Source organism: Gavia stellata, chromosome 1 (assembly GCF_030936135.1).
Source record: "Gavia stellata isolate bGavSte3 chromosome 1, bGavSte3.hap2, whole genome shotgun sequence".
In the NCBI taxonomy this organism is placed as follows: domain Eukaryota; kingdom Metazoa; phylum Chordata; class Aves; order Gaviiformes; family Gaviidae; genus Gavia; species Gavia stellata.
The window spans coordinates 68288034-68312539 of record NC_082594.1 but is presented as its reverse complement, the minus strand read 5'-3'; the positions used below and the strand labels follow the sequence as shown (position 1 = coordinate 68312539).

Sequence of the window (24506 nt, the reverse complement as noted above, 5' to 3'; positions counted from 1 at the left end):
TTTTGACAAAAGTTGTTTGTACTTGAACCTCTCTTCCTATCAATACCCCCCAAAGTGACCATTTAACTAGATGGACTAACTGACCTCATAATCTTTCACCTCTAATTTTCTATGACTCCATCTCAAACAAATCTCCTGCTTGATCTGCATTAGCTGCTCCTAACTTCAGGTCCTGGGAATTGATGGTTATATAAAACTGACAGCTGCAGAATTAATGGTCTCCCATTTTTTGTCCTCGGACAGGATGGAAAGCAGCTGTTAAAAGGTTGGAATGTTTTTCTTTCAACATAAGTATGCTTTTCAGTTACCAAGCTGATATGAAATTGCACATAAAGACTTTCTTGGTAGTAAGAACATAGACACAGTCCAGCTGTAGCTGAAAATTCTGGTGGCTTGTTAGGGGAAAAACAGATATCACAAAGAAATTTCTGTAATACTTCTTATGTCTTTGTTTATAATACAGAATTCAATGGAGACACTGACTGAGAAAACTGATCAACAGTCTTCAGTAGCAGAGCTTCAAGAAAAAATTGGTATCTTTCTTGCTATTCTCTTATGTAAACAGTTTGGGGTTTTTTGATTAGTAGTTTTTCTTTCTCTCCATAATTGTCCTGTATTTCCTACAAGCTAAGGAAGGTGGCAAAGTAGATATCAATGAAACTTCATACAATATTCCTTCCATTAGGGTTTTAAAATATTGTTAGCAATCTTAAGTCAGTTATCATTTGATATTTCTTAAGATTTTTTCTTCCTGTGTACATTTGGCTATAAACAGTGTAGTGGATTTCATCTTTATTTTTTAAATATGGGAAATAATTGTGTCAATAAGAATCCCTAAGGCTGCCAAGAGGAGAGGAAAGCAACACTTTCACAAAACTACTGTTGCCTCATTGCAGTTATCCCAACACATTAGAAAGAAAATGGTTCAGAGTTGTTACAACTGTATGTAGAAGTAGACAGGAATATGGCTTTTAATGTTAACTGTGATGGGAGCCTCTGAAACAGGGAAAGATTGTCCCTAAGTGTCTGAGCGGCCAGGTGTTTTAGCTTCAAATTAAATTTAAATGCTTAACTGAATGAAACATTTTAACATCCTCCCCTGCTTTATATTTTGTTTTGTTTCAAAGTCATTCTGGTATTTGTGTTCTAATTGAATTTTATTTAATTTCTTGGGGGAGACGGGAGGCGTATTTTTTCACTTTCTTATTTATTCATTTTAGGAAGGCTGGAAAAAGAATCTGCAGAAAAAGGAGAGAAGCTAAATAAAATTAAGGTTGTTGCTGTGAAAGCAAAGAAAGAATTAGATGCCAGCCGAAAAGAGGTACCCTGACTGCTTCTTAATATGAAGAACATCCTGCATATGGGGTTCTGTTTTAATGACACACACTTCTTTGTAATAAGATGCAGACTCTGAGGGAAGAATTGGAGTTGGTTCGATCAGAAAAAGATCAGTTGTCTGCTTCAATGAAAGATGTCATTCAAGGAGCTGAAAGCTATAAGGTAAGGATTGTACTATATTTACAAAAGACAGTTAACTGTCAGAAAATACTTTGCTTTTGAAGCCTGGATATATATTGCTGTTTACTTGCACAAATATGTTTGGCAAAAGAAATTATGTCAGCGCAACTGAGTACCCAAATCAAGAAATGTAAGGTTCTAGTAACAGAACTGTGTGGCTGCTGTCAGAAGAAAAAAAGGCACTTCCTTTCTGCTGGATGGTATTTTTAAACCTTTTAAATCTGGCATCATAAGTATCAAACAATGTGTTGCTGAGGCTAAACATAAATCCTTATGAATTCTTCAAAGTACATTAAATTGGGGATCAGTTAGAAAGTCCTTAAGTAATAGAGACATAAACTAACAATTCCCTGGGGATGGGTCCTCTTGAAGCACACCTCTGGGCACATGAAGCAGAAGCAGGTAACGGGACAGTCAGCATCGATTCACCAAGAGAAAGTTGTGACTGATTAATCTGATTGCCTGCCATGATAAAACAGTTGGACTTGTGGATGAGAGGAGAAGAGTGGATGTCACTTGTCTTGACTTTAGGAAGGCTTTTGATGCTCTCTCACAGTACTCTTGTATCCGCGCTAGGACATTACGGTCTAAATGGGTAAACAACTGAATGGGTGCTTAAAAAAAATAGTTGTATAGTTTGGCTCAGAGAGTAGCAATTAATGGCTTGTACTAGATGCCAGTAACAAAGGGGGTACCAAAGGGGTCTGTGCTGGGACCCCTGTTTAACAATGACCAGGAGAAGGTGATGGAATACACGTTCATCAAGTTCTCAGATTATTCCTATTGGGAATAGTCAATACTATTGACTTGAGGGCAGGGCTTCCATTCAGAGAGACCTAGAAAGGCGTGAGGAATGGGCCGACAGAAACCTTTTGAAGTTCAACAAAGACAGATGCAAAGCTCTTCATGTGGGAGAGAGGAACTCCTTTGATACAAGCTGGGGACTGCGTGGCTGCTGAAAAGAATTTCAGGGTTTTGGTAGGCAGTGCACTGAGAATGAGAAAACTGTGTTCTGGTACCAAAGGTGGCCGCAGCATCCTGGGTTGCAAGAACAGGATTACAGTTAGTAGGTCAAGGGAAGTCATTATCTTTCTTCAGTCAGCACTCCCATGAGGGTGAAGGGTCTAGAGAACAAGTCTTACGAAGAGCGGCTGAGGGAACTGGGGTTGTTAAGTCTGGAGAAAAGGAGGCTTAGGGGAGACCTTACCGATCTCTCTAAGTACCTGAAAGGAGGTTGTAGCAAGGTGGGTGTCGGTCACTTGGGAGAAGAGACAAGTGATAGGACAAGAGGAAATGGCCTCAAGTTGTACCGGGGGAGGTTTAGACTGGACATTAAGGAAAATTTCTTCACTGAAAGGGTTGTCAAGCGTTGGAACAGGCTGCCCAGGGAAGTGGTTGAGGCATCATCCCTGGAGGTATTTAAAAGACATGTAGATGTGGCGCTTAGCGATACGGTTTAGTGGTAGACTTGGCATGTTAGATTTATGCTTGGACTTCATGATTTTAAGGGTCTTTTCCAACCTAAATGATTCTGATTCTATGAGAGACTAGTCCTGAACTGAAATGAGAGATTCCAGCTGGATACATGGATAGACATTTTTACCCTATAAGGATGGTCAAGCTTTGGAACAGGTTGCCCAGAGCTGTAGTTCCATCTCCATCCTTGGAGGGAGGTCTTTGGAAAGATCTGACTGGACAAAGCTCTGAGCAACCTGGTCTGATCTTGCTGCCGACCCTGCCTTAAGCAGGAGGTTGAATGTAGACCTCTGAGGTGAGACAATTTATATGCTGAAACATTAGGAAGATAAGTAAGTGTCTGAGGTATAGAATGTGCTTATGCAATCTATATTGTAAAAAATGATGCGTTTGTGTTTGTATGTGTTAAGAATCTTTTGATGGAATATGATAAGCAAGGAGAACAGCTGGATTCTGAAAAAAGCAGAGCAAATAATCTTGAACGTCAGATAGATGACCTCACAAGACAGCTACAGGTGTCATCCCAGCAGGTCAGTTCTGTATCTGTGTCTGATTTATTGATAATGACAGTAAAAAATATTTTACCTATTGAGCTTAAGTTTTATTCATCTGATTGTTACAGTTTCTTAAGTGCATTCTGGATACTGACTTGAAATTCAGGGGTTTTTTTCAACATCTGATATCTTATCAGCCATGACAAAGGTAAATATGTCTAGAATGTCTGGCCTTTTCGATAGAAAGGGTTTAATTTATCCCAGGTCAACTGACAGAGATGAGCAGGTGATCAACTCTGGCTTGCTTGGACGTACAACTCTGCAGCATATAGCAGATATGAAAACAAAGTATCAAACTTGCACTATTTCTCTGATTTCACACCTACACTTCTCATGAAGTAGAGTAACCTTTAAGTATAACTTTTTTTTTCTTCTGTTTCTTAGACAAAATGTGGTTTTGTTATTTAATCAACAGACTATTTAAACATACTAAATTAATTATGCTTTTTTGCATCTTTCACAAGGATGAGACTTTAGGATGCATTGTGGAGTACTATAGTAGCATTCAGAAGAGTCTAAGATGGTAATTAAGCAGCTGTGAGACACATTTTTGCAAAGCTAACTGAGATGGGTGTGGGATTTAGGATTTAAACTCCCAGGCCCCATACACAATTACACTGAAGATCCACCTAGGGCACTGTTTCCTTATAAACAGAAGCTAGTAGTGAATAGCATAGGAAGAAATGACAAATAGTAGCATATATTCTGCTGATTATGCAGGCATTGATTTATTCAGGTTTGTTAAGAAGTATTTTGTAAATAAAAACACTGTTTAGGTAATTGGCAGCTTCTTTCACTTATACTTCATTCTTAATCTGCATAATAGAGACAGATAAAACACTGAAGGTTTCAAAATTAAATCTGTTAAAATCATTGCAAAAATAGCCTAGATACAGGAGGAGTTCTTCCTAAGTACTGATGTGATCTCATTGAAGGCTTGGTGGTGCTGTAGTTAAATCTTTTTTAGGAATTAATAGTATGATCATTTTTTATAAATACAACAGTTGTATTTGAAGTGGGGCAATAAGTACTCGAACCTTGCATATTATTGTGGGAGGCCATGATTCTTGCAGAAAGCATAAATGTTGGGGTATTTTTTTCAGATTTCTTGTCATTCTAGCTATCTTACAGAAAGCTGGGCAAATGAACTCTGAACAGAATAATCAAATTGTGCTAGATTTTAATTTAGCCTATTTCTTGATCTGGTTTAAAACAATTAAGATGGACAAGACTCATCTGTAGGAGTGCTGTTGGTAAGGGAGTTGAATAGTAATTGGTGTTCGTTTTTTAAATATAGACAATATCTTATCTGTCAAAGTCGCATGCAAATTCAGCTTACGTTTTTATCTTTCTATGATCGTTTCAGCGTGATCAGTTACACTCTGCTAATGAAGACCTCCTGGCTCGTGTTGAAACACTGCAACATAATGCTAAGCTGCTGGAAGCTCAGATACTGGAGATACAAAGAGCCAAGGCAAAGGCTGACAAAGAACTAGAGGCTGAAAAGCTTCTAAAAGAACAAAAAACAAAGGTAATACTCTGTAGAGATGGTGAATGGGCTGAAGCAGTACTTTCACTGGATGTGACTTCTGTTAGACCTTTTTAAACTGTGATTTTATAGAACAAGTTCCATACTTTCTGTTACTTGTCTTGGTCTTTTTTGAAGGCTTGCTCTGTTCATTGAGACTGTCACTTAGAGTAGACTGGGGATTGTTACAGAATGTGAAAAACACTTCATAATCTGCTGGGTTTTTCTTCAGTTCCCAGTGATTTCCTAAAAAAAAAAAATAAAATCTTATCTTTGTACAACCTAAGTGTATGTGTGTAAGTGTAAATAAATGCTGACATCTATTTTGAAATTGGACTGCATAATTGAGAAGTATTTAAATTTCAGGAACATAGTGGTGCTCTCCGAGAAATGGAGGAGCTTCAGATGCAACTTCAGAAGGAAAAAAAAAATCTGCAGAAAACAATGCAAGAACTAGAGTTGGCCAGAAAGGTAGAGTTGCTGTTCATGTTAATGCTTAATGGACTACCAAAGATTTTGGCCCATCTTGCTGTGTTGAATGCCTCCCTTTCTGTTATGAGGATTTTAAAGCCCAAGGCTTGCAAAAGGGAAGACACGAGGGTTTTACCCCGGTTTTGTATTTGGAGAGCTGATGTGTACTTTCAGGTTTGTTTGGGGGTGGTTATTTTTTCTTTGTTTGTTTTAGCTTGGGTTATGTGGCCTGTCATGAATAGAAATAGGAATAGAATTCAGATGTCTGGAGTACTTGTATGGTGCACTATTCAGACGCTGCCCTTGTTGTAAGGACTGAAGATGACAGAAACTAATATCCGCAAAATACCTACTAGCAACAGGTTTTTCAAAGCTTCTGCTTCTTGTTTGAAAACAGATTATTTACTGAGGCTATGGAAACCTGATGAATGGGTGTTGCTTGTGGGTATGGATAGTTATAGAGTTTTTGTTAGATGGGGAATTTAGTTTTTTAATATAATTAAAAAAAAATTCTTAGCAGCCAAGGCAGATTGTAAGCTGTAACTTCATTGTGTGTAAATTGCAGGATGCTCAAAAGAGTACACTGATGGATATGGAAATAGCTGATTATGAAAGGCTAGTAAAAGAACTTAATCAGAAGATTGCTGATAAAGACAGCAGAATAGAAGATCTTGAGCAAGAGACAGGGATTCAGAAACAGAAGCAAGAGACCCTACAGGAAGAAATAAGTGAGTAAACTATAAACAGCAAGAGACTCTATGGTATAGTTAGTAATGGTAAAAAATACAATTCACAAAAAATTCAAGTCATTGAGTGAGAGTAAAGTTTGCAGGGAATGCTAAACAGTTACATAGTCAAAATTACTTCTCCATAAAGGAAACTGTAGGAGGTTATCAGTCATTTGGTCTTGTATTCAGCAAATAAAAGCCAAATTGCTTGCCTGATAAACTGTGTTTCTTACCTGGTTAAGTTAATCGTAAGTTCTGAAAGTCAGTAACTGACAGGGGTTTTCATTCTGACGTGCCACACTCATAAAACTTTACTAGTTAGCACGTGGTTAAAAATTTCATTTCTTCCTATGTAGGAATGTGTAACTATTAAAACAATTTCATTTATTTGAAGATCTTTGTGATACTCAGAAATAGAATACTAAACCTCCTGTAAGCTACTTGTTTGCAGCTCTTAAGAAATCTGTCAGAATTTGCTTAAATATTTTCTAGTATTTTTAAGGAAATGTAGGAGCGGAAGTTTCCTTTGCATATAACTGCTATTTTCTGCTTTAGAGTCACTTCAGTCAACTATCCAACAGGATGAGGAAAGAAATGCCAAGATAAAACAACTCCTGGTGAAAACCAAAAAAGAACTGGCTGATTCAAAACAAGCTGTAAGTCCAGATGTTAATGACTGTGTATTCCATTTTTAAACTAACTTTTAAAAATGGGCTGGTAGCTGAATTATTAATTTGCTGAGGTTTGGGTTTTTTTAATAACCAGATAATTTTATCATTTAGGAGAATGACCATCAAATGTTGCAGGCATCATTAAAAGGGGAACTGGAAGCGAGTCAGCAACAAGTGGAAGCCTATAAGGCAAGAAACTTCACTTCTTTGTTAGTACAAGGTTTCTCAATTAAGTAAAAAGGGTGTGATTTGTACTGGGCAGATGGAACATAGGCTGAAGAGTGAAAAGGTGTTATTTTTATTACTAGATGACTGGTTCTTTTTCTTAAATGACTTTTGTCTGTTTGCTGCTTTCCCCAAATATTTCTCCTGTGATGTTCTTTAAACAAGTTTACGCTTTCTTGTTCCTCTTTCCTTTCCCTTTCCACCAAGAGAGAGGACTGCGTAATTTGAAGCTTGTAATTGGGATACATTTTAAAATAATTTCTTAAAAATTGAAGTTGCTTAGTTCAAAAACAAAGGAATGCAACATCTTCAGCAAAAATCTTAAGTGTTGTCCATCTGTATTAATTTTGTTGGTTGGGCAGAATAGAAATTGAATGTAATGAAAGGTAGCAGGGAAGGGAAGGGAGAGGGGTTGGCTTTCTTAAACACTGCCACCCATCACTGTAATTTTATCTTCAATCCTCTCTTTAAAGAACGTAATATATTTTTGTAATTAAGTATATGGTAACCCATGTCTATTTTTTATTCTATTTTTATTGGATTTTAATTTTATGTCCACCAGTTCTGTGCAGGAATTACTACAGTAGAATACTATGTGCTCTGTGGCATGTCTCCCCTTGGAGAGGGAAGAAAAAATTTTGTCATAGTGAAGTTTTCAACTGACTTTTTCAGATTCAAGTGGCTGTACTAACATCAGAAAAGCATAAAGTTCAGGAACACCTGCGAACTTCTTCAGAGCAACACCAGCGTACATTGAGTGCTTACCAGCAAAAAATTGCAGCCTTGCAAGAAGAGTGCAGAGCTGCCCAGGTACTCAGTGGAATAAGTAATGTCAGAGACTTTAGAAGGGAGAGTTACTGCACTCTGTCTGCTTCTCTAAAAATATTTTGCAGATCTTTCACTCTTGTCTTTTTGTCTGTCAAGAATTGGGAATTATCCCAGTGCTTAATGTATTTGAGTGGTGGTATAGAGGACAAGCCAGACCCTGTCTTGGTTGTCTTGTATCACTTGTGGTGGAACATCTGGACTGCACCCTTATATTTCCAGTAGGGAAGACCTGTGGTGGTAGTGGGGAGTCGGAGTTCATTTAAGATGATCAGCAAGTATACACTGAGGGGGGAAAAAAGAAGCCTTTAAAGAAAAGGGGGAAAGAACAAACAGAAAAGGAATATAATTTGCTCCATATAAAACCAGTTAACACAGATACCACTTAAAAAAAAAAAAAGAAAAACAACTGAAAAATATATTTGCAAGCACCTTTTAATACGCTGCTATATGACCAACTTCTTAATTGGCAGCTGAGTTACATGTGAAACTGACACTATTGCTGAGGTTTTTATTATTTCTGGGTTTCTTGTCCATATGACAGTGTTAGATGTTCCTGGAATCTCGTGTTTGCATTGGAGACAGACAGATTCAGAATATAGTAGGACTGTTATGTTCAAACTGTCTTTATGGAGATTACTGCACCACATTATAGACCCTTTTGTATGATAGGTATGCATCTTGCAGATAAGTATCAGTTGAACACAGCCTCTCAAAAAAACCTTCTACATTTTAAAAAGGTGAGCTGAAATGGAGAAACTTTGTGGTTGCTGCTACAGGAGACTTGCTTGCGTTGTACTGGTAGATATGGATCATGGTTTTACAAATGCATTCTTCATAACTGGGCACTTACGGTACCTATCCATGGTGGCTTGCTCTTTGATGTTGTGAAACCAGTCAGAGTGAAGATCTTCCATGATGGCATGGCTGGAAGCTGTTGGAAGATTAGCCTTCCTCTTTAGGTGCCCTACATCTGAAAAATAGATATTATTACAAGGTTATTGACAAAGGAAATTTCTGTCCAAAGGAAATGCGGACACTAAAGCAGATAGTAGCTTAGAAGGCAAAAGTCATGCTGACATTTAAGACTGTGTACCTGAGGAATATTCCAGCTCACATAGTTTGACTGGAAGAAAAGAGAAGGATTAATTTAAAGAAATGCCCACAAATCTTACAGACTCCAGAAAAGTTGGAGTAGTGGCCAGTCAGGGTCAGCACTGTGCAATATCACTCACCAGTTCAGTTGAAGAGAAACTTTGCAAAATCCTCCTCTTGGAGATGACAGCATCTTAGTAATCTCAAGGAAGACTAAGGAATCCTTGAGCTTCTCCTAAGATCCAAGAATGAAAACCTGCGTCTGTGTTTTCTTAGAAAAATATACAACATGAATACTTGAAGGATGGGAATAATTCTTGCTGTGTAGTATACAGCCAAGGATGAAGCTATGTTGTGAGGTAATTTTTTGTAAGTCCACAGAAGCTCATGTATCAGCTGAATTTAGAAGAGAACATAGACCAAACACCCTTACAATCAACTAGAATATTATAACTTGTGCTGTGTAATACCATTACAAGACTGACTTAACTCCTCAAAATTATGCATAACTTGAAAGCATATTAGATTTTTGTCACCTGGGTGGTATAAAAGGAAAACAGAATTATCCCTTTTTTTTCCTTCACCTTTGCCTTCGTTTAAAGCTGTTTGATAGAACCCCTTGCTTGTGAATCTCTGTTGAATGCAATTTTTGAATTTGCAAGTATTCTTTCTTTTCTTTAATAGTGGTATGTTGAAAATCAGTGTCTCTTTTTTAAATTTCATATTTTACGATATTCAGTTAAAGTCTAAAGAAACACCATCTGTTATGATACTCACAATTTTAATTTTCCACTTAGAAGAAAATGCAACAGGTGGTTCTTTATTTTTTTTCAATGTAAGAAGCATTTCATTTTAGAGAAATAAGGGAGCAATAGTCAGTAGCATAACTTACTAAGGGTTTGTTTTCTGTGTGATAGGCTGAACAAGCATCTGTTACATCTGAATTCGAGAGCTACAAAGTCCGTGTTCATAACGTTCTAAAACAGCAAAAGAATAAATCTGCTTCTCAGACAGAATCTGAAGGAGCCAAACAAGAAAGGTAAAACTAAGATTTTTATATGCATACAGAAAAACACTGATGCTTAAGTTATTGTGCTTGCCTTTGCTAATTTCTGACCAACAAGTGAGTTCCACTATTTAGCTCTTTGTTTGAATAAGGAAAATATCAGAAGGGAGGCAGTTTGCTTCCCCAGATACTTTGGTTTAAAATAAGACCAAACAAAAAACACCTCCTTATTGCTATAAACATTATCTGTAATCTATGTGTGGCCTTGCCTATCTGAACAGAAGAAAGATCATAAATTTGTACCATGGTGGTACTATGTTAGTTTCTAATTCCTTGATTTGTCTTTTTTAACATTTATTTTTGTGTGGATTACATGTTGTTACAGTTAGAAGGAAAAGTAAGGTGTTAGGAAGATTCGCATGAACTCAAATTAGCCAGGGTCTTCTGTGTAGACTTGACATGTAATTTTCTCTGACATAAAGTATTGCAGCAAAGCGCCATTTCCAGCTAAGAAGAAAAGAGCAGACTCGTACTGTTCAGCTGAGCTCACTTTGAACTTTCTCAGGAAGGAATGGTTTAGTGTAGGTAAAGCTCTGGCTGCCAATTCAGGCATCAGTTCCAGCAGATTTATGAAATACTTATCAGCTGTTATATGAGGAAAGACTTGGGGAAAAAAAAGTTACGCCGCCAAAGGTTCCCTTAAAATCATTGACGTATAGTTGTAAGCCAGGTAAATTCAGATTCACTTCAGAAAATGTGTGAACCCACTGCCAAAGTAGATCAGTTTCTGTAAGTTATTTCTATAGTTATTCATAGCTGTCCTTGGTGACGAACTGGGTGTTTATGCATGAGATGTCAAAAGTCATTTCTGACACAGATCTTAAAGCAGTATGTGCAATTGCTGCTGAAAATCCACCAGAGGGAGAGCTGTGCTTTGTTAGAGGACTTTGGTTTTATGGTTTGTTTGGGTTTTTTTTTTAATACACCTACCCCTTCTTTTCTTTGAAGCAAGCAAACTGCAAGAGTTGCATTTCTTTGTCTCTCCTTTTTGCAGAATTTCAAGAAGTTCTGGTATTGTTAGGTTTTTGTGAAAGAGGTTACATTGGAAACAAAATGGACAAGTAATCAAGCAATAAGCAGATGAAAAATAGCTTTCAAAGAAATTATTTACAAGTACCAACTCTAAGGGTTAATGAGATATACAGTTCATGAGATAATGGAGATGTCTGTGTATATAAATACAGAAGGCATAAAAGGAGAATGTGTGCGACAAGACTTTTTCTTCCTGGTGTATCTGATTTTGATTTATTTCTGACCAACAGAGTTCATATGTTTTTAGGGATTGATGTTGCTTTCTAGACCTTTGCTCAAAATCTCCTCCAACCATTTGCCTCCTGTATTCAGTCTCATTGAACTGCCGTGCATTTCCAAAACAGACAAAAAATCCTCCACCACTTTTAAGAAGAAATTTTTTCTCCCACCTGCACCCCACATATTGTTGTTCTTCTGTCTTGTTCCTCCAAACCAGCTTAAGTAGAAAGTGGTAGCATTCACACTTTCTACCCCAATAATTATGTTCCCAGCAGTTCAGATGGGGTGTGATAAACCTATTTGTACCTATATTGAAACACGATCAGAACCTTCCTAATTGTTTCTGCTGCAGTCACATTCTAAGATTATTTTGGTCATGGTGCTGTATTGATATAATTAATAAATAAGCAATTTGCATCAGCTATACAAAGTGTTGTGGATATAATATAGGTTCTGAAATAATATGATTCTTTTTAAATGTATGTTATTTACTTCTTTTTCCCCTTGCAGAGAACAGTTGGAAATGGTGATTGATCAACTTAAAGTTAAGCTGCAAGATGCTCAGCATAATTCACAGGTGAATGCGTCTGAACTCCAGGCGTTGCAGTCTGAACACGACACCCTGCTGGAAAGACACAATAAAATGCTGCAAGAGACTGTTGCAAAAGAGGCAGAACTCCGTGAAAAGTATGGTCTGCTGATGAATAGATATAGATATTTTATTTTGTATGGACTTTAAGGGCTGGGCATGTAGTGGCCTATAACTGTACTTTCCAAAGAAAGGACATAACTGTTGAGAAAGTTAAAGGAGTTTTCAAAAGGATTGTTTGCTATTTTTCATCAGCCTTCAGAAGTTTCAGCAATGAAAATGAAGTAGTAGCTGATCAGGGAATTTGAGATTTCTGCAAGCTTTCTACCTGTTAACTATCAGATTTAAAAACTAACATTTTTTAAGCACGTTGACTATTTTTAAGACCAATGCTCAGCATTACATTTGTGTTGGACTGCTCAACTAAATTTTATGGATGTTTCCTATTAGAAAAATAAGGTAACTAGATGCAGAGCAAACAATTTCACTAACAAAATATCCAGTCCTGCGTCCACCAAGTGCCTTTCTTACAGAAAGTACTGGGGTTTAAGTCTATGCTTGCCACAATCTTAATCTGCTATTTCTTACAAAATGAAAGAAATCTGCTTAATCTGTATCACTTCTTGAAAAATTACATGAATACCTAATACTTGAGCTCTTAAAAAAGAGTCTTTGCTTGTCTTTTCTTCTCTATTTAGGGTACAAAGTTCACATGAAATATTCGTTAGACATTACAGCTTAGTATTAGGAACTGTTGACTTCTTGTCTCTATCTTTGTACTGTTTTATCTGTTCCTGATAGCCACATGATGATTCATTGTAATCAACTAAGTTACGTCCTTCTGCATTTTTCTGGAAACAACCCATATCACAGTAGGTTCCGTTTGTACCCAGAGAGACTAGCTCTTTGCTACTCTGGCTATATTTAAGTTTGTCTGCTTATAAGGGCAAGTCCTATGCTTAGTCTTTCCATACATGCACTTGTTTAATCGCTGGTGACAATTTTGTCTTGCTTCTGGAATACCTCCAAACCAAGTACAATTGATGTGTTACTGATATTTTTCTTGCTAACAACTACGCTCTTCTACCCTCTTTTGTGCTGAAAGTGGAAGCTTAAAAAAATTTAACTTAGCTTCTTAGTAACTTATGTTTTCAGAAGTTCTGCGTAAATGTTTGGTAAATAAATGTTAAAGGAAGTGGAGTATAAGGTAAGTGACATGCTGTGTATAACACTATAAACAGTCATGTTGCAATTTTAGAATTTAAGAGTTTTTAGACCACAGTGTCTCTAATACTTTCATTTTTTCCCAAAGATGTCTGAATCTTGTGTTCTGAAATAGAAATCAAGACTTTGTATAGCACAGTGCATTAACTTCCTCTGTCTTAGATTTTTCCCTGTAAAAAGAGGAATTTAAATGGAAAAAAGTTGCACGGTCATTCTAAGAGAATCATACACATGAAAATTGAAAACTACTGTAAACTCTAAAAATCTTGAAATGTAAAAATGACAGTGTTTTACTGTTTGTTTCTTATGTTTTGTGTGTACGCTGTTTTCAGGCTCTGCACAATACAATCTGAGAACATGGTCATGAAAACAGAGCATGCCCAGACTTTGAGTCAGCTGACAGCCCAGAATGAAGCTCTCCGGAACAATTTCAGAGATCAAGTCAGGAACCTGCAAGAAGAGCACAGGAAGACAGTAGAGACACTTCAGCAGCAACTGTCCAGAGTAGAAGCTCAGCTCTTCCAACTCAAGAGTGAACCAAGCGCTAGAGGTAACTTTCAGTCATAATACCAGGTTTTCTTGGGTTAGATACAAATTTATGTACCTGAGTCTGAATCTAAAACATGCTCATGGTGTGTGGTTCTGTAATACACCAGAAACTTTTTCTGGAGAATTTACAGCATGCCATATCAATCCACTGATACCAAGTGAGGAACGTGTCATTGTTATTACTGTCCTTTCAGAATCTTAAGGCCCTTGAATGTGTCCAGAGGAGGACAACAAAGTTGGTGAAAGGGCTGGCAGGCATGTCCTATGAGGAGCAGCTAAGAACTTTGGGTTTGTCTAATTTGGAGAAAAGGAGGCTGAGGAGCAACCCCATTGCTCTCTACAGCTTCCTGAGGGGGGAACGTGGAGAAGGGAGGTGCTGAGCTCTTCTACCTGGTATCCAGTGATAGGACACAAGGGAATGGTTCAAAGCTGTGCCAGGGGAGGTTCAGACTGCACTTTAGGAAGCATTTCTTTACAGAGAGGGTGGTCAGACACTGGAACAGGCTTCCTAGAGAGGTGGTCGATGCCCCAAGCCTGTCAGTGTTTAAAAGGCATTTGGACAATGCCCTTAACACCATGCTTTAACTTTTGGTGAGCCTCGAAGTGGTCAGGCAGTTGGACTTGTAGGTCCCTTCCAACTGGAACTATTCTGTTCTGTTCTAGAATCTGCATCACTGTTACCTCTTCTGCAGTACCTGCACTGTCAGACAGATGGAGGGAAATTACTTTGTAAATATTTGGTGTTCTTCCTATCGTTTTGTCTCAGATTTTGGCGCATACTGGACCTCTGCCTCCAGTATGAGGGGTAAAGCTAGAGAAAAGTGTATTGAAAGCTGTTTTAACAATGTTTGTTACTGGTATACTTGCTATTTGATCCCTCTTCTAATTTAAGATTTTACTGTGTTCAAGCTCAATTGTTATTTTTGTATCTGTAAAGTTACTAATTAGGATGTAGTTGGCCATTTGCCAAACAGCAGTAACAGTTTAAGAAGTTACTCTTTCCATATGTTACTGAAGCAGCAGGATAGTGCACACAGTATTAACAATCTACACCTCCCATAGGATTGATTGAAAGAAAAGCTAATTCTGTCTTGCATTAAAAACATTTGACACTCTTGTCATAGCTACAGCACATCTTCAGGGAGAGTTGCATGAAGGTTTCATAGTCACTGTAATAAAAATTGCAAATCAAGTTTGGATTTAGAAACAGGCTCTGATTGGAATGGTCATTTGGAGGTGAAAGGCTGTATTTTCTATTATAAATGTTATGTGTGTATCTGGCTTTCTCCCTTTTCTTCACCTTTCTTCCCGCTGCTGTTTGAAGACTATCTTATGTACTGCTCTCCAATCTGAGACAGCCATACCTATGAAATAGCCCTACCAATTTCATTCTGATGACCAACATCAGTAAGTATCTTTCAGGTCCAGCTGTTTCAAATCCAGCAACGAAAAACTTAAGAGAACGGCGAAATGCTGACCTTCCTGTTCTCGATGTGCACACTGTAGCTAGGGAAGAGGGAGAAGGTATGGAAACAACAGACACAGAGTCTGTCTCTTCAGCCAGCACCTATGTACCATCCTTGGAACAACTTCTGAACTCCAAGGAAGCAAACCTTGGTAGGTAGAACCTGCGGCTTTTTGAAGCACTTGCCTACGTAAGTTGCAGAAGTTTGTGCCCTCAAAACATCTGAGAATATTGTGTTTTCATGCTTTTAGGTGCAAGACACAAGTCTACTTAAGTGCCACTGAGTTTACACTATCCTGAATTTCTGTAGGAGTTTTGTCCTTGAGTAAGGACTAACAATAAAACATTGCTACAGGTTTTAGTGATTTAAAGATGTCATATTTGTGACTTTCTAAAGGGAAAAGACTGGATGAGCAAGTCAGTGAATAGTTACAGAACTTTTTGTATTCTGGACTAGTCTCTGCTAGAGACAATTCAGTGCTGATTTAACTCTCATTAATGAAAGAATAAAATGTCTGTTCGTCTTAATGTGGCTTATTAGCACAGGAATTTATTCATACTTTTTTCTAGGAAAATGAAAGCCAGCATGAAGAACAATGTTCTAAGAGTCCCCAAAAAAGTAGAAAAAATACATGGTAGCATCTAATCATGTTTTAACAGTCTACTGAACGCTTTGTGGAGAACTGTTGAAAATCTCCATCTATGGGTAGGAAACAAGGGGTAAATTAAAACCATGTATCTTGACATGCTTAGAATTGATTTGCCAATCCCCTTCTAATACACTTTGTATATACAAAAATAGATCACAAAACAAGCATGCAGCAGCAGCAATGATGCCTGCTAATTTTGCGGTCTGACTTTGCATGGGTTTTTATTTCTAAGAAACTACATTAATCGAGTCCTAATGTTAAGTTAGTATAAAGTAGATGCAAGTGCTTTTTCCTTCTCTCAGTTTTCTTTTCCAATTGATTGCAGAACCATCTCAGTGGCAAACAGAACTCAGCAAGGATGAACTGATTCAGAAACTAAACACAACAGCGAAGAGTGCTGATCACTTAAATGAGTTACTTCGTGAATCAGAAGCAACCAATGCAATCTTAATGGAACAAATAAAGGTTAGCGGACATGCAGGAAATGTGGGGACAGCACTAATTTCTACGGTCTGTTCCTTAGACCAAATGTTTCACACCAAATAGGTTTCAGAAAATCCCAGTCTATAAAAATTTGGTAATGCAAAACTTAATTTTGGAAGGACTTTTATTCCACAGGACTTATTAGTGCTTCCAGAGTTGACTTCAGTTTTTTGGGGTTTTTTCCCCATGGTTTCTAGTCGGGGTGGGGGGAGGAGAGTAAAAGCTGCTACAAAAAAACCCTCAAGAGTTTGGAAGTTTAACGTTTAGTAAAGTGCCTTTACTGTTTTCACTTAGATAAAAGCAGTAAATCCCAAGGGAAGTATTGTCTGGTTTCTCTTCCTGTAACCCCTTTTAGCTGTCCTAAGTTAAAAGAAGATATATGTTTAGAGATACATATACTAATAGAGTTTGGTTTGATTTGATGGTACCTCCCCAAGTTTTCTGAAAACACTTTTGAAGTTAGCATATTCTCTAAACATGCTAAGCTTTCTTTTATAAAATGTTTCTTAATTAATGATAATATTGTTAAATCTTTGATCCACGTTGCTTCTTTGACTGTTCAACTCTTAATCACTGAAATACCATACCGTATATCATTATAACTACTGCATAGATTTTATCAAAAAAGGTTATTTTTGATCAATAAAAAGTTATTTCTGGACAACATTATCAGGTGTTCAAGTTTTACTAGATTTTTGTCCAGAATATGTGCTATGCACACATTACTCTTTTTGAAGCAAGCTGCATAACTCACTTTTTAGCTCTTCAGAAGACCTTTGTTCAATTGCTCATTATATGAAGCAAACAATATTGCATATTTTTTTCCCCTCATCTGCAGCTTCTTAAGAATGAAATAAGAAGATTGGAAAGAAATCAAGAGAGAGAAAAGTCTGTGGCTAATCTAGAATACTTGAAGAATGTTCTATTGCAGTTCATATTTCTAAAATCAGGAAGCGAGAAAGAAAGGCTACTCCCAGTAATAGACACCATGTTGCAGCTCAGCCCTGAAGAGAAGGGGAAGCTAGTTGCAATTGCCCAAGGTAGGTGGTGTTAAGAATATTGTCGCAAAAAGAAAAAGTGGAAATAAAGGCAACTGAAGTTCTGTGCTTTCTTTTATGTAGACCTTTGAGGAAAAACAAATGTTAGCAGCATAATGCCAGTAAGCTAGCAATAAAACCATTTTGCTTTGTTGAGAAGTTACTATTCAGTTTTCAGAAAATGGAACAAATACCCAAGAATATAAATAAAATTACGGTAAAATATAATTTCTTCTGAAACATACACATTTTAGGAAGACGATAGTAAGTTGTAAAAAATTAATGTGTTCATGTTTTGAGTGGAGTTAAAGATTTCTTTCCAAGTGACCTTAAAATAGAGGTTACTATAAATGAATTATTTTCTTGGCAGATGTTCTAAAAAGGTAATTAAAGTGGTCCTCTCAAGGCAGTACCGCAGATCTAATATTAGTTTCAATATATTAACTTCAAAAATCTCTTCAAGAAAATGTGCTTTTTGTTTAAGAAATAAAGGAACTAGGGAAGGAAAGAAAAAGAGTTAAGCCTTTCCAAGAAATTAACCCAAGAGCTGACTGTATAATAATGTTCTGGCTCCACTTCAAATACTCTGTTTGAGCGTTTGTCCCCTTAAAAACACTTTTTAAGGTATTGTTTGTCACTTGTCAATAACAACCTGTAGCTGCTTGTATTTCATTAGCAACTGACCTATACTTTATTTTAAAATTAATATAAAGAGTAAGTACCTTGTGTATATATAAGCACATAAGAGTTGTAAACAAAATCACATGAATAAGGAAAGTGGCAAAGTACTGCATTCCATGATAGGCTTTGCATTTGGAAAGATGAGATGTAAATTAAGTCCACAGCATTTTGATGTTTTTCTGGCACTCTCGTGAACCCTGATTGGATTTTTCTGGATAAAGGTGATAAATGGCCTCTTTAAAACATCCTTAAGTACCCAAAGTAAAGTGGACTTGGTGATAAAATCTATTAATGTATCTATGGCAGCCCAGGAGTGAGTATTGAATGTTACCTCCTCAACAAGTTTATGAGGACAGCATTTGAAAAAGGACAGAGTCAGGGGGGTGGGGGGAACAAGGTCATGTAACCAAATTATGCAATGTCTGACATAATAAACTTAGTTTACTAAGTGTGTTTTTCTTCCTCCTTCAGGTGAGGAAGAGAGTACCTCACGGCCCTCTGGGTGGGCTTCATACCTCCACAGCTGGTCGGGACTTCGATGAGACGGTGGAAACGCTGAATCTTTAAACACATTCCACAGTTGCAAAAAGAGAAATCTTAATGTAGAAGAACAATCTGTTGGTGTTGTAGCATTGAACTACAGGTTTTTATTTCTGTGTGTTATTTTCAGCTTTTTAGGCTCTTCTTAGAAAGAAGCCCTCAGTAGCTCTGAAAGACTGTCCTATATTATGTTCTGACAGCAGTGATCTATTCCTTTTGTAAATGTTAAAGCTGATGATCAGAAGTATAATGAGAATAACTGCAAATTGCTTGGAAACAGAATTTGACAAACTTGTGATGGCTCTTTTGATATTGATTTAAAAACTTGATCTAATATAGTAACTGGAGTAACTAGACTTTAGACTTAAAGCATTTTAAAGTGTTTACAGTTTCTTTCACATATTTTTGTCAGCTCACTAAGCTATATGGTTAGTGTTATTCTCTGTTGAAGAAATTGAAATTGAGTTATTTCCTCTCTGGTGATGGTTACAAAATGTAAGATCATTAAGAAACAGAAATGGCATTTTCTGCTTTGACTTGACTAAATTTTTAGTCTTGGTTATATTTTTTTGCAAAAGCTAGATTAAAAATATGAAGGCAGTGGTCCAACAAAACGTAGAGAGTGCCTAAAACTATATGAAATACAATGCTTGGCACATCTGGGGTATGGTACGGTAGTAGAGATTAATGGCATCTGTGGAAGTCTTGGGATAGTACTGCAAGAATCAGAGGTCGTAAGTGAGTTCAAGCTTTGGGAGAAAGGGCTTAAGCTATCGCTTTTTAACCTGAGGTTGGAAGTTTGTGTTCAAGACCAGGAAGAAATGTTTCATTACTGTAGTGATGTCTGTACTTCAATGGAAAGACTACACATACTTAGTCATATTGAAGACACTAAAGGAAAAATCTGAGTCGGTAGGTCAGACTCCTAACAATAACTTCTGAGAGAAAAGGACAGAACTTTTGTCAATAGATGCATCTTTTAAATGTTCTAATGATTGAAGATGTTATATCCTTCTCTCACTTCTCTGTGTTTTGCACATGTCATTTGCACAAATCTTATGCACAGATGAGGTAATCTCTGTTCCAGGTTATTCAACAGAATGTTTAGGGTTTTTTTCCAAGAAAAATACATCTCTGCCATAGAATTACTTTTTCTATTATCAACACAACACCTTTTTTTAGCTTCAGTCATCTTTTTCCCCTGTCTAGTCCATGCTGCCTTTCACCACCTTAATTTATTTGTAAGTTATTAAAATGTGTACACATGTTTTCAAACCCTGCTTACCTTTCAACAAGTCTTTCCATCTTTTTCACTCATATTTTCATGCTCTCTGTGCTGTCTTACAGTGAGTCATTCCCTGGTATACATACCATTATGAAATAGTATTCTTTCTTTCCTATCTATCTTAGTTGAGGCTCTGAGGAAGTGATGCTCATTCCTTTAATATTACCTTATTCAGGACTGAGATTAATCTGGACATAAGAACAGCAGAAAGGCAGCACACGTTGAGAATAAACTGTTCAGTAACTGTGCTTTTGGTTTAATTTTTTGCTTCTTGTATACGTTTCAGTACACAATCAACAAAGCCAACAGGCTTTATTTAGATATTTTAATTCCACAGTCTTAAGCACCTTTCCCCCCCCCTCCAATATGTGTTCTAACTGGAATCTTTATGGTGAAAACATTCTCTGGGGACTTCCAGATCACAGAACTGACAAATGGTAGTGTGGGGATGAGCCTTTTAGGCATCTGTAGCTTGAAAACGTAGATAGCAAACATGAGGCTACGTTTAGGTTTTCTCGCATTTGCTTTTGAAACGATTACCATATCTTCAACATTCGTGATTTGCTCCAGATCTCAGCTGTTGAATTCTAGCTCCTTATTCACAGCTGGATTTGGTTAGTGGCACTCAAAAGAATGGCAAAACAGTGCGACAGGAGAGACTTGAAATATGCATAAAAATAAGCGCAAGTGATTCTTCTGCTTTAACAATGGAAGCCCAGGAGTGGAAGGGTATGATTTTTGTGTTAGTTCAAACTCTGTTTGTAGCTGACCTTATTTAGTCTCCTCTGCACGGTATGCTCAGCCATCTCTGAAGAGCTGTGACAAGTTCCTTTTAAAATGCACATATTTCAGAACTGTAGATTATTTAACATTGTAAGCTGTGAATAAATGTATGCAAGTAATATATATCACTGGCTGTATTAAATACCAGTTGCTTATGGACTTCTTTCAGGTCTGAGTTGCATGCTCACTGGTTTTAGTAAAACTCAAGTATTGTACTTATGAATGTAGTAGACACCTCTTGCATTACTATATATATATTTTTTTTACAATGGAAGATTAAGATCTTAATTAATCTAAAGATATTTTAATAACTGCTACTAAACTGTGTTCTGTTGCTAAGGTTGCCAGAACTTACCTTTGTGGCAATAAACTGTAAGCAAATATATCAAAGTTTAATATGCACTTGCAGTACATAGCATAGAAGAATGTGTGGTGGACTGGAAGCAGGATTATTTTGCATAGAAAACTTTTTATATGTCATATATTTGCATTTGTAATGTACAGCATTGTAGCTGTGATTTGCTTTCAAAAAGCAATTTAAAACTGTAACTAGTATTGCTGCTTCTTGATACACTGTGGTGCTCTTCCAAAGAAGAGCACTGAGCTGACTTTGCTTTCTGTTTCTTTTGTTTGTTTATTTTCTTTACAGTGCCATATTTTGTTAGGATGTTTCCCAGAAAATGTAACCCCTGCCCAAAGAGTTTACAATGTTAGGACCAAATTTTACTCTTCTACCAGCCTGCCTTCAGCCCAAGCTTAAGTAGGGCATACTGAAAAAAAAGAAAAGAGACTCTACTGTCACTATGCAGAGTATATATTAATTAAAAACCAAACATGGGAGTAATTCTGAGTTCACAGGCCTGTGTGTGCACTGTAGCTGCATTTTTAACTACCTGTACTGGTTGTACTGGAAATGAGTCATGTGCTATCCATGTTCCCTTTATGCAGAAGGGAGACCCATCTGTGCAAGTGAAATGTGCTCCACTTGAAAGACAGGAAGACCAGAGCTTGTCAGGCTGTAGTGTAGATGTGGCCAGTTGGATTTGGGGTTCAGGATGGCCAAAGGGAACCTGTGTTAGAAGTGATACATGGGAGAGTGGACTTGCTTTTTTCTTTTGTGACCCTCCTTCCCCAAAGCATAACTGAGAGACTACACGGTTAGTTTATTTTCTGAATTTAAATCTTCCTTTGGCTATCATCCTCCATCTTTTTGCTTTCATAACAGATGACATATCCTGGAATTGTGGAGGAATATTTAAAAACTCTCCTTACCTTGTACTAAGTGGCTTTGAAAGCAGCTTAACCACCTATGCTTCATTCGGCTTATGCCTTGGCTTCACCCAGTGCACCAATCCTTCCTCAACAACCAGATAGTTCTACTATTACTGGTGAAAATATCTCCCTACAAGCCTTGCAAATAGCAGTTACCACCCACAAGCTGAGAAACCAAACGTATGAAGAGATAAAAATATATTTGTTGTAGTAATTTCAGAATTGCTAGTCTGAATAAAGAAGTGTTTCGGTTGGAAATATGTCTTTGATGGCCTTTTCATGTGGCCATCGCTTCAATAAAATTCACCTTTACCCAACAGAGTGCCTTTCTTTTTCCCTGAACGCCTGTTCTTGCTTGAGAAAATGCTACTCAAGTGCAAGGTAGAAAACAAGGGAATGTTTACTGTAGTATTAAAGAGAAGATTTTATGGATTTTGATATAGTAGCCGCAGTCTTTACTTTGGACATAGTAACAGTGATGGATACTTCTGGATGAATGGAAAAGGAAAAGAGATTGGGTTATGTTTTTTTTAGAAAAAAAAGTTTTCAAAAAAAAGGCTCATTTAAATTACTTCAAATGTGTTACTAGATTGTCACCAACAATTTGACAGTATCTGACATGAAGAAGAGGAGGGATGCAAGAGGTATTAATGTGCTTGTTAGAAGGATTGCACTTAGTATTTTTAAGTACTAGCCACCTTATAAATCAACACTCCTTCCGAATAGAACTCCACTTTGAAGTGGGCAGAACTACCTCTTCCCTAATTCCCTGTGATAATTTTTCTGTATCTGCACAGTTGTCGTAGTGCAAAAATTAGATGCTCTATGGATGGAGAGGTGGTTGGTTTGTTTGTTTCTGTGATTGATTTAAGTGAGAGCTTGGTGTGTTTATCTTCTTGCCATCCACTTTTTGTTAGGCTATGCTTATTATACAAATACGTGGTCAGAGAGGGGATCATAAGGTACAAAAAGAAGTTGATACAACAAATGGATATAAAACAGTCAAAAAAGAAAGCCTGATATTAAAAGTCAACTTCTAACAGCTTTCACATAAATGTATATACGCTTAAGGGAAGGGAAATAATAATCTGACTACTTTTCAAACTGAATTTGAGCTAAAATTTATCATATTGTCTTGCAAGGATGAGAAGGTGTGTCTTAGGTTCAAGAGCTTCCTTCCTGTCCTGTGTTCCTCTGGCTCATCCTAAGGATGAAGGCTGGACTGAATAATGAAGACCGAGGACAGTAAAACAAAGTGGAAAAATGCACATCAGTTACTGCTCCAATGGTTCAACCCACTTTGGTATTAGCGAATCATTTCTTCTTTTTGCTGTCAGTTGAATGCCTGTAGGCTTCTTCAGAATCCAAGGTAAATGTAATCAGTGTAAAAACCAATGTGCTATTTTGGGCATTGGCACAGTCCCAGTCATCTTATAATGGCCTTTGAAAGTGTTTTAAATTGATAGACATTGCATAGCAGCTGTATATGAGTCTAGGATTTAAGCAATTTTTATTGTTTCATCTGGAAGCTTAATTGCTTGAAAATTGAAGCTTGTTCTGAGCACACTGGGGGTGTTTCTGGACTGGAGGTACGTATTAGTGCTTGGATCTCTTGCCCTTTGCAGCATGTAGAACATCTCAGAAGTAAAAACCATGGAAACCATTACAGAACTCCAGAAAAAGGCTTTTAGCTAAGTACTGTTTTACTGTCGTTACTCCCTTTTGCGGAGTTAAGTTGCTGATGCTCAGCATTACTTTTGCCAAGGGAGAAGGCTAGTCGTATCATTTTGGCTTTTAGCATCCAAATATTTATACAGACTAGTTAATGTTCCTCTCGTGAGCACTCACACCGTTTACTTAAAACCTGCAGCTGCACCAGTCTAGGTGAAGCTGCCAACCTTTGCAGGGGGACAGATGGGTGGTTGCTCTGCTCCACAGGCAGAGGCCTAAAGCCTTTGGAAGACTGGAGGCAGAAGCAGCTGGAGGGAATAAAAATTTGAACAGCTCCTGTTGTTGATGTGGTGGCTCTCAGTCCCCCCCTAACTAGCCTTTCTCTTTGAAACTGGTGAAACCCGTTGCTTGTAGAGCGGTGGGAGATAGTGGATCTATCATACTTTTCTTGCAGGAGGAGGATTTTCAGAAAACACAGAAAAGCTAACAATAGGTTTTGTAACATTCTGTGAAGGATGGAAATTGCAGTGACAAAAAGCTTAAAATAGAAAAATTACAAACTTGAATTACTTCGGGTTGGAACTTGTTTCCCTCCCCCTCTAGTTATCCCAAGGTACTTTACTGACTTCTGTGCTGCTTGACTCTGAGCTACGCTTCCTCTCTTTGGAGGGCCTCAGAATACTGGCATTAGCAAAAACTTCCAAATAACCATACAGAACAATAAACAGGTAATTCTAAGTGGTTGCATCAAATTGTTGTTATTGAGCAATGACTTTTTTCTTTAACCAGTGGTGATTACCGCTGATCTTGCAATAGCTAGGGGTGCTTGTGCTAAAATACGGTCCCTATGCGGTAGAGAAGGATGGGGT

The 24506-nt window shown here is 37.4% G+C and overlaps 1 protein-coding gene across 2 annotated transcripts in view; it reads left to right on the top strand.

Annotated features, from left to right (window-relative positions):
- The window catches only part of GCC2 (GRIP and coiled-coil domain containing 2), a 29669-nt gene extending 9510 nt beyond the window's left edge, over positions 1-20159 (top strand). Inside the window, exons 7-23 of one of the 2 annotated variants that reach the window (XM_059836092.1) lie at positions 464-533; positions 1221-1321; positions 1402-1500; positions 3405-3524; positions 4915-5079; positions 5443-5547; positions 6113-6275; positions 6831-6931; positions 7058-7135; positions 7844-7981; positions 10009-10130; positions 11919-12095; positions 13554-13771; positions 15193-15387; positions 16211-16350; positions 17207-17408; positions 18558-20159. In XM_059836092.1, the coding sequence (XP_059692075.1) occupies positions 464-533; positions 1221-1321; positions 1402-1500; positions 3405-3524; positions 4915-5079; positions 5443-5547; positions 6113-6275; positions 6831-6931; positions 7058-7135; positions 7844-7981; positions 10009-10130; positions 11919-12095; positions 13554-13771; positions 15193-15387; positions 16211-16350; positions 17207-17408; positions 18558-18628 (2265 nt within the window). In that variant the 3' untranslated portion in view covers positions 18629-20159. Of the gene's footprint in view, positions 1-463; positions 534-1220; positions 1322-1401; positions 1501-3404; positions 3525-4914; positions 5080-5442; positions 5548-6112; positions 6276-6830; positions 6932-7057; positions 7136-7843; positions 7982-10008; positions 10131-11918; positions 12096-13553; positions 13772-15192; positions 15388-15805; positions 15836-16210; positions 16351-17206; positions 17409-18557 lie in introns of those variants that run through there. The other variant, XM_059836095.1, reaches the window with a different exon arrangement.
- The last annotated feature ends 4347 nt before the right edge of the window (positions 20160-24506 follow it).